At 47.2% G+C, this 10851-nt stretch overlaps 1 protein-coding gene across 1 annotated transcript; it reads left to right on the forward strand.

Annotated features, from left to right (window-relative positions):
- Window positions 1-4483: 4483 nt before the first annotated feature.
- LOC126008675 (uncharacterized) lies at window positions 4484-9685 on the forward strand. The gene is given in 4 exon segments (XM_049772913.1): window positions 4484-4810; window positions 4813-8469; window positions 8472-9234; window positions 9237-9685. Coding segments are annotated over 4 exon segments (5196 nt in total).
- Window positions 9686-10851: the final 1166 nt, after the last annotated feature.

Here is a 10851-nt window from a genome sequence, read left to right on the forward strand (position 1 = left end):
ATTTTTGCAAGGGAAGGAATGTGGCAGATAGTAAGAAAGATATTGTAATGTTGCTATCATGTCATGAATATCAGATATATTGCCAGTAACCCATGCAGGGGGTATAATTAACATCCACCAACGGACCTGCTAACTAAAATATTTCTTGGGGAAAATATCAGCTCACTGCACCAGGAAAGTCAATAGACACATCTGGTGGGCTTGCTTCCCCTATAATGGAGACATCTATGCAGCATGTCGTTGAAAAGGAAAGTCATTACCCGCCCCCACCAACCTTGGCGGATGTCCTGCCCTTAAGGAAGTCATCACTACCGCCCCCACCAATAACTCATATTACCTTGGTGGATGTCCTGCCCTTAAGGAAGTCGTCACTACCCCTTCCTTCCCCTCCCCCTTCTTATGCTATATAAGAAGGAACGTAGAATGCCACGAGGTCTTTTGCCTCTGCCCTGTTATGGGCACACATTTGACCCTGACTGGCCAGAAATAAAGGACTTACTGGAGCATTTGCTGGGGCCTCAGTCTCTTCATTTCTCTGCATCAGGCAGCTAGATTAGGACATCCGGACCTTTCATTGTGACACCAACACCAATTATTGATATAAAAAAAGACTTTCATTAAGATGGAATGGAAGGAATTTTTCTCAGTATAGTTAAGAACATCTACAACAAACCAATGGCAAATATTATTCTCATTGAGATAAACTAAAATTCTTTTCTCTAAAATCTGGTACAAGACAATGCTGCTCTCTCTTACCACTCCTATTCAATATAGTGCTAAAAGTTCTTGCCATAGCTATTAGGCAAGATAAAGATATCAAGGGCATCCAGATAAAAAGAAAGAAATCAATCTCTGTTTGCAGATGGCATGATAATACATCTAGAAAACCCTAAAGACTCTACCAAAAAGCTTCTAGAAACAATAGATTCATATAGCAATGTGGCAGACTACAAAATTAACACGCAAAATTCAATGGCCTTCTTATACATCAATAATGATAGAGAATAATGAACATAAAAAAAAACAATCCTATTCACACTAGTGCCACACAAACTCAAATATCTTGGAGTCAACTAAAGATGTGAAGGACCTATACAAAGAAAACTACAAAACACTGCTTCAAGAAATAAAAGAGAACACAAGGAAATGAAGACACATACCCTGCTCAGATTGGGAGGATTGACATTATTAAAATGGCAATACTCCCCAAAGCATTGTACAGATTTAATGCAATTCCTCTAAGGATACCCATGACACTTTTCAAAGAAGTGGCTCAAACACTGCTGAAATTCATTTTGAACAATAAATACACACCAATATCTAGAGCAACCCTTGGGAAAAGAAATATGGGAGGCATCACTTTCTCCAACTTTAAATTGTATTATGAAGCTATAATCATTTGAAACAGCATGGTATTGGAATAAAGACAGACCCTTAAATTAGTGAAATAGACTTGAGTATTCAGAGAATGTTCCCCAGACACACGATCAATTAATTTTTGATAAAGGGGCAATAAATACAAAATGGAGCAAAGAAAGCCTCTTCAACAGTGGTTTTAGCACAACTGGTTAGCCACCTGCTAAACAGCGAACTCAAACCCCCATCTAACACCGGGCACAAAGGTGAAATGCAAATGGACTAAAGACCCTAATATCAGTATATAGAACAACACGTAGGTAAAACTCCATGACATTGAGACTAAAGGCATTTTCAAGGATGAAACAGCACTCTCCAAACAAGTGGAAGCAGATATAAACAGATGGGAATATATTATGCTGAGATGCTTCTGCACCTCAAAGGAAATAGTGCCTAGTATACAAAAGTCTCTCACAGAATGGGAGAAACTATTCACCCAACACCCATCAGATAAGGGGCTAATATCAAAAACATGCAAGGTACTGACAGACCTTAACAAGGAAAAACATCTAACCTCATCAAAAAATGGGGAGAATAAATGAACAGACACTTCCTCAAAGAAGAAATACACAATGGCCAAAAAGCACATTAAAAATTGCACCACATCACTAATCATCAGGGAGATGCAAATTAAAACAACTATGAGGTACTATCTCATGCCACAGAGACTGGCACACATCACAAGGAACAAAAACAATCAGTGCTGTTGGGGATGTGGAGAGAAAGGAACTCTTGGGGCTGGGTAGGTGGCGCTGGAGGTAAGGTGTCTGCCTTGCAAGCGCTAGCCAAGGAAGGACCGAGGTTCGATCCCCTGGCGTCCCATATGGTCCCCCCAAGCCAGGGGTGATTTCTAAGCACATAGCCAGGAGTAACCCCTGAGCGTCAAACGGGTGTGGCCTAAAAACCAAAAAAAAAAAAAAAAAAAGAAAGGAACTCTTATTTACTGCTGGTGGGAATGCCATCTAGTCCAGCCTTTATGGAAAGCAATATGGATATTCCTCAAAAAACTGTAAATTGAACTTCCATATAATCCAGCTATATCATTCCTAGGAATATAACCTAGGAATACAAAAATCCAATTTAAAAAATCCCTTCCTCACACCTGTATTCACTGCAACACTATTTATAATAGCCAGACTCTGGAAACAACCATGATCCCTTTCAACAGATGAATGGCTAAAGAAACTGTGGTACATATACACAATGGAATATTGTGCAGTCACCAGGAGAGATGAAGTCATGAAATTTTCCTATATGAGGGTGTACATGAAATTTATTATGCTGAGTGAAATAAGTAAGAGGAAGTGGGATAGACACAGAATAGTCTAACTTATCTATGGGTTTTAAGAAAAATAAAAGACATTATTGTAATAATGCCCAGAGACAATAGAGATGAGGACTGGAATGGCTGGCTCAAGAGTGGTGAGTGCAATTAGAGAAATAATTACATTAACAACTATGGTGACAATGTTAATAAGTGAGAGAAGTAGAATATCTGTCTCTGTGAGAATAAAAATTTCCCTTTAGCATTCCATCTGATTATGATTTAAGAGAGTTCATTTGTTTTTAAGGAAGGAATTCCTTTTTGTTTAAGCGATTTCTTAGCAGTTAGGTTAATCATGCTTTTAGCTTCTGTTCCTGCTTGCTCATAGGAAATTGTATGATGGAAAATTACAACCCCTCCACATGCGCACAGAACAAGGCGTAGCCGCCTCATAAAGATAAGCAGACCCTTTTCACAGACCCTCTTCACGGGTCTCCTAGTTATGCCACAGCCCCATGTGTATTCCCAGCGATAAGCAAATACCTCTTTCCCGCCACGGCCCTAGCTGTCTGTAACCTCCTCCTAAGCTTGTTAAGGTTTCTCTATATAAACCCTATTGAAACCTTCAAGGGGGGTCAAACCTCCTCTGCTCATGCTTGGAGTATGAGGTTTGGCCTCAGCATGCTGATGTGTGACTTCGTGCTCTAATAAACCCTCCTGTGATTGCATCAAGTCGGTCTCCGAGTCTCCTTGGGTGTCCGTGATTCCTGAGGTTTGAGGAAGAGTCTCTCTTTGTGAGTTCCTTCATTTGGGGGCTTGTTTGGGATTGGCGCGACCACCCAGAGACCCCAGACCCACTTGGAGGTGAGCATCCGTGTTTTTTGTTTGCCCGGTTAGTCTCGTCTTGTTTGATCTCTGCTGGCGTGGTTTCGGGTTCACTTTCTGGTCTGCGCCGAGCTGACTTTTGTAACTGGTTTGCAACTACAGAAGCTGGTTGTTGATGTTGCCTGTAAGTTAAGAACTATTCTGTAAGAATTTAAAGTTGTACCTCTAAGTCATTCTTTGATTCCTCCCTTACTGCCTCCTTTGTATGTCTGTCTCCTTGACAATTCTAAGTCCAACTCACAAATAACCCCCCGGGCACAGGTACCTCAATTAAGAGCCAGAGGGCGAGGTCCAGTATCGAAAACCTTGTGAAAGGATAAGGGGGTCTCAGCCAAGCCTCTCCAGATAAAGGCTTGTCCCCCGCAGAAGAAAAAAACTGAGCATCGATTAAGAACATATTGGTTTAAGCAAAACACAAGCCCCTTATAGCTGTCGGACACTTGCTTTTTGATCTACACTTTGCCTCTTAACAAATCCGGTTTCTGGATCTTGGTAGGTTATGACTTTGTTTTCCTATGTTTTATGTGTCATCCTGGAAACCTGTTGAAATTCTGTCATCTCTTTAGCTATTCGCCTATACTTTTGATTTTCTGGGACAAGCGATCGCAGTGTTGGGTTATGGACACTAGATACTTTCGGGCTTGGTGGATAAGGACAGACGTGTCCAGGGATCCACATTGTCCGTCCACCCTGGGAGACGTCCCGGGGGACAGGAGGGAGGACCAGGGATGCCTGGTGGACCCTCATTCGAAAAGCCGTGAGGAGATTCTTCTCCTCATCGGCCAAAGCCGCCGACAAAAGGGTCAGCCATCTGATTCACTTCGGTGCCTCTGGGCAACGCATGAACGGCGCCTTTTCTGGTTTATTCTCCTTCTGATTATTGTATCTGTGTCAGTTTTTCTTGAGATCAGGTCCAAAATGGGACAGACTGTGACGACTCCCCTGACTTTGACTTTAACCCACTGGACTGATGTTAGGACTAGGGCCCGCAATTTGTCTGTTGAAATACGGAAGGGGCCTTGGCAGACTTTCTGCTCATCTGAATGGCCCACCTTTGGGGTCGGCTGGCCCCCGGAAGGTGTTTTTAACCTGCCCCTTATTTCTGCAGTTAAGAAGGTTGTTTTCCAGACTGAAGGAGGACACCCGGACCAAGTCCCCTATGTCCTCGTCTGGCTGGACCTCGTCCTAAACCCACCACCATGGGTCAAGCCTTGGGTTCTCGAACCCCCTGAGGCAGCCCCACAACAGTGGCGGTCGTCTCAGACCCAAAACCAGAGGCTACTACCCCTCCACGGCCCTCAGCTCCCCCACCTCTTTATCCTGAGATAGACAGCAACCTCCTTCTTGATCTCCCTCTCCCTCCCCCTTATGCCCAGCCCTGGCTTCCTCCCCAGCCAGCCCAGCCAGCACTGCCAGGAGAGCATTTCGACATGAGACAGTCCTCTGTTGCAGGTTCATCAGCACCAGGACCGACAGGGGGAACTCGAAGCTGAAAAGGCCGTAGCCCAGAAGCTGAAACTATCACCCTCCCCCTCCAGACAATCGGCCTCCCACCAGAGGAAGACCGGCTCCCTCCTCTACAATATTGGCCCTTTTCCTCAGCCAATCTCTATAATTGGAAAACTAACCATCCTTCCTTTTCAGACAATCCCTCAGCCCTCACAGGACTTCTAGAATCCCTAATGTTTTCTCACCAACCCACCTGGGATGATTGTCAGCAGTTCTTCCAAGTCCTCTTTACAACAGAAGAAAGAGAGAGAATCCTTTTGGAAGCCCGAAAAAATGTCCCTGGTGCTGACGGGACACCAACTAACCTCCCCAATCTTATAGATGAAGGGTTTCCCCTGACCAGACCTGACTGGGACTTCAACACCGTGGAAGGTAGGGAGCGTCTCACAGTCTACCGCCGGGCTCTGATAGCAGGTCTCAGAGGAGTCGCAAGACAGCCCACCAATCTGGCTAAAGTAAGGGAGGTTCTTCAGGGTCCTACTGAGCAGCCCTCCGTCTTTCTGGAGCGTTTAATGGAGGCCTATAGATGGTATACCCATTTCGATCCGACTTCACTAAGGCAGCAGGCAGCAGTAGCAATGGCTTTTATCGGGCAATCTGCCCCAGACATAAAACGAAAGTTACAGAGGCTAGACGGACTTCAGGATTACTCCCTACCTGATCTAGTGAAGGAGGCTGAGAAAGTGTTTCACAAGAGGGAGACAGAGGAAGAAAAGAGAGAAAAAGAGAGGAGAGAGGTAGAAGAAAGGGAGAATCGGCGAGACCGCCGACAGGAAAGAAACTTGACTAGGATATTGGCCGCAGTAATAGGAGACAGTAAAATTAACAGAGAGAGGAAAGGACAGGCAGGGTACCTGGGCGACAGGACAAAAAGACCCCCAAGGAAGCAAGGACCACCGCTGGATAAGGATCAGTGTGCCCACTACAAAGAAAGGGGACATTGGGCAAGAGAAAGCCCCAAGAAACTCTCAAAAAGACCTAAAGTTCTGGCTTTGGATGAGGACTAGGGGAGACGGGGCTCGGGCTCCCTTCCCGAGCCTAGGGTAACGCTCTTAGTAGAGGGGACTCCTGTTAATTTCCTAGTGGACACCGGTGCTGAGCACTCAGTACTCACCAGGTCCTTGGGCCAGCTAGGACAGAAAAGAACTATGGTGATAGGAGCTACCGGCAGCAAATTATACCCCTGGACAACTAGAAGAAAATTAGACATTGGAAGAGGCCAAGTGACCCACTCCTTCCTGGTCATTCCCGAGTGCCCTGAACCCCTCTTAGGAAGAGACTTGTTAACCAAACTTAAGGCTCAGGTCCAGTTCACCCCTAGTGGGCCAGAAATTACTTGGGGAGAAACTCCTGTAACTTGTTTAACAGTCCAGTTGGAAGAAGAATATCGCCTCCACAAGCCTAAGCTCAGTCAAACAGTCGCCCCAGAATGGCTCGACAAATACCCTAAGGTATGGGCCGAACAGACTGGAGTAGGCATGGCAAAAAGAGTGCCTCCAGTAGTGGTGGAGCTCAAGGGGGGCGCCTCGCCCATCTCAGTTAGGCAATACCCCATGAGCAGGGAAGCGAAGGAAGGAATTCGACCCCACATTAAGAAACTTTTGCAGCAAGGCATCTTGGTGCCCTGCCAGTCTCCTTGGAACACCCCTCTCCTACCAGTACGGAAACCCGGCACCAGTGATTATCACCCAATGCAGGACTTGAGGGAAGTCAACCGGAGGGTCCAGGACTTACACCCTACTGTACCAAATCCTTACAACTTGCTCAGCTCCCTCCCACCAGATTGGGTGTGGTATACCGTGCTAGACTTGAAAGATGCCTTCTTCTGTCTCCGGCTCCACCCTAACAGTCAATTGCTGTTTGCCTTTGAATGGAGAGACCCGGAAGGGGGACATACAGGCCAGCTGACATGGATCAGACTGCCTCAGGGATTTAAAAACTCCCCAACGCTATTTGACGATGCGCTCCACAGGGACTTGGCCACCTTCAGGGCTCAAAATCCTCAAGTCTCGCTCTTGCAGTACGTGGACGACTTGCTCTTAGCTGCAGCCACTAAGGAGGTATGTGAGCAGGGAACCGGTAGGCTCCTCAAGGGACTGGGTGAGTTGGGATACCGGGTATCAGCAAAAAAAGGGCAGCTGTGTCGCACTGAAGTGACCTATCTAGGATATATACTGAAAGACGGAAAGAGGTGGCTAACGAAGGCAAGAAAAAGGACAGTGATCACTATCCCAGTGCCTACAACTCCACGGCAGGTACGAGAATTCCTGGGGACGGCAGGTTTCTGTAGGCTCTGGATACCTGGTTTAGCGACCTTGGCCGCCCCCCTGTACCCACTCACTCGAGATCAAGCCACTTTTGTCTGGACTCCAGAGCACCAGAGAGCTTTTGAAGGGATAAAAACTGCCCTGCTCACAGCCCCGGCCCTAGCTCTCCCAGACTTGACAAAACCATTCACTTTATATGTAGATGAATGAGCGGGTGTGGCTCAGGGAGTATTGACGCAAACCCTAAGGCCATGGAAAAGACCCATAGCCTACCTCTCAAAGAAATTGGACCCTGTGGCGAGCGGATGGCCGTTGTGCCTAAAGGCTATAGCTGCAGTTGCTCTCCTGGTGAAAGATGCCAACAAGCTCACTTTGGGACAACATGTAACTATTATTGCCCCTCATGCCTTGGAAAGCATCATCAGGCAGCCCCCCGATCGATGGATGACCAATGCCCGGATGACGCATTACCAGAGCCTCCTGTTAAACGACCGCATCGCCTTCGCTCCTCCCGCCACTCTCAACCCGGCAACCCTTCTCCCCAAAACTAATGAATCTTCCCCAGTACACTCGTGTGTCGACCTGCTGGCCGAAGAAATCGGAATTCGGAAGGACCTGACAGACTTGCCCTGGCCAGGAACACCGACTTGGTACACAGATGGGAGCTGTTTTATGGTTAATGGAAAGAGAAGGGCCGGCGCGGCTGTGGTAGACGGGAAAAAAGTAATCTGGGCCAGCAGTCTGCCAGAGGGAACTTCGGCACAGAAGGCAGAGCTCCAAGCCTTAACAAAGGCTCTCAAGCTGGCAGAGGGAAAAGCCATAAACATCTACACTGACAGTAGGTACGCATTCGCCACCGCCCACTTTCATGGGGCTATCTATAAACAAAGGGGGCTCCTGACGTCTGCTGGTAAAGAAGTTAAGAATAAAAAAGAAATTCTGGCTCTCTTAGAAGCTGTGCGTTTTCCCAAAAAGGTAGCTATTATCCACTGCCCCGGGCATCAAAAAGGAAAAGACTCAGTAGCAGTGGGAAACAGAATGGCTGACCAGACCGCAAAGTTGGCGCACAAGGGGCAGTCTCCCTTACTCTGAACGTACCACAAGGAGAAAAAGAAGAAGGCCCCCCAGAGGATGACACCCCTGGCTTAAAGTACACTTTAGAGGATTGGAATGAAATCAAAAGCTTAACGGAAAAAGGAATTACTGATGGCCTGTGCAGCCATGGAACTATCATCACCAAGGAAGGGAAAATAATCTTACCCCATCAAGAGGGAGAGGCCTACGTAAGAGCTATCCACCGTATGACTCATTTAGGGGCAAGAAAACTGTGCGACTTAATTAAAACCTCAAGCTATCATGTCCTCAAATTACAGTCTATAACTGAACAAATAACCAAGTCCTGCAGAGCTTGCACCCTAACAAATGCTAGCCGCTCATCTTTTGAATCAGGGAAGCGACTACGGGGAGACAGACCTGGAGTCTATTGGGAGGTAGACTTCACAGAAGTCGTTCCTGGCAGATATGGTAACAAATACCTCTTAGTTTTCATAGATACTTTTTCAGGCTGGGTTGAAGCCTTTCCTACTAAGAGCGAAACCACCCAAATAGTGACGAAAAAAATCTTAGAAGAAATCCTGCCCCGGTTCGGAATTCCAAAGGTAATTGGTTCAGACAATGGGCCTGCATTCGTAGCCCAGGTAAGTCAGGGATTGGCCAAGCAATTGGGGACTGATTGGAAATTACATTGTACATATAGACCCCAAAGCTCAGGACAGGTAGAAAGAATGAATAGAACTCTAAAAGAGACCCTCACGAAATTGGCTGTAGAGACCAGTGGGAAAGACTGGGTGACCCTCCTTTCCTTTGCACTCCTCAGGGTTCGAAACACCCCGGGCGTTTTGGACTTTCCCCTTTTGAAATCCTCTATGTGGAACCGCCCCCTTTAGCCGGGCCAGGCGGAGTATTGGACCCCGCCCTGGATCCTCATTCACCTTCTGCTCTGTTTGTTCATCTCAAGGCTCTGGAAGCTGTCCGCACCCAGATCTGGAGCCGGATCAAAAAGGCCTATGCACCTGGAACTCCTGTAATACCCCATGGGATTCAAATAGGTGATCTAATCTTGATCAGGAGACATCGGGCGAGTAACCTCGAACCCAGGTGGAAGGGACCCTATCTGGTACTGTTGACCACCCCGACGGCTGTCAAGGTGGATGGAATTGCAGTCTGGATTCACGCTTCTCACGTGAAGAAAATCCCCGTTGAACAGAGTGATGAGTGGAGAGTGGAAAAGACCGATAACCCTCTTAAGCTTCGTTTGCACCGCCTTACTTGCTCGGAGCAGTAATCCACACGCTCCTATGACTCTGACTTGGGAAGTTTTATCTCAGACCGCAGAAGTTATATGGAGTACTTCAGAGGTGAGGCCCCCGTTCACTTGGTGGCCCCCCTTGCTCCCGGACATTTGTGCTTTAATCGCAGGGGTAGAGGCCTGGGATATCCCTGACAAGTCACCTGAGACAGTCCCTCACAGTAAAGTGGTCTATCAGAAGCGAGCCTTAATACAAGGAGTGAGCTCACAAGGACAACATGTAGCAGACCTACCGGGATGCAGTAGCCTGGCTAAACAGAGGAAGCTAGGTCAAGAACCCTTTTATGTGTGTCCCAGAAAAAAACAAAAGAAAGGCTGTGGAGGAATAGAAAGCTTCTTCTGTAAAGCATGGGGGTGCGAAACTACTGGCACCACCTATTGGAAACCCACCTCCAGTTAGGGTGTCTAAAAGTAGCAAAGGCTTTAACGTCCTAAACATCACGTTTACAGAACCAGGAAAACGGGAGAAGGAAGGGTGGTTAAAAGGAAAACAGTGGGGCCTTCGATACTACGTGGGTGGAAGGGACCCTGGGTTCTCGTTCTGGCTCAGGTTAAAGGTGCAAAGCCCTCCCACCAGGTCAGTCGGACCAAACTTCGTTCTGGCCGGCTCCCAACTGTTATGGCCCAGAACCCCTACTCCTAGACCTAACTTAAGGAGAGATTCCACTCAGCCCCCCCCAACCGAAAGTATAACTTTAGCCAACGGGGTGGCAACTATAGCCCCCCCCCCCCCCAGAATGGAGGAACGTCTTTTAGGCCTAATTGAGGGACCCTTCCTAGTACTCAACCGAACCAACCCAACCATTACTCAATCGTGCTGGCTGTGCTATGCTGTGTCCCCCCCTTATTATGAGGGAATTGCTCCGAATAGAACTTACAATACAACCCGAAGTCCTACAAGTGCCCTTGGGCAGAAAACAAAAAGCTGACTCTAGAGGCCGTTTCGGGGAAGGGTCTGTGTCTGGGCCGGGTCCCCCTTAACAAACAACACCTCTGTAACCACACTCTCAGACCCAAGTCCAACAATGAGGGCCAGTATCTTGTCCCTCTGCCAGACACTGTGTGGGCTTGCAACACTGGGCTTACTCCCTGCATATCCACCGCTGTTTTTAACACGTCTGCAGATTTTTGTGTTTTAGTCC

The sequence above is a fragment of the Suncus etruscus genome, chromosome 5 (assembly GCF_024139225.1).
Source record: "Suncus etruscus isolate mSunEtr1 chromosome 5, mSunEtr1.pri.cur, whole genome shotgun sequence".
Classification (NCBI taxonomy): Eukaryota; Metazoa; Chordata; class Mammalia; order Eulipotyphla; family Soricidae; genus Suncus; species Suncus etruscus.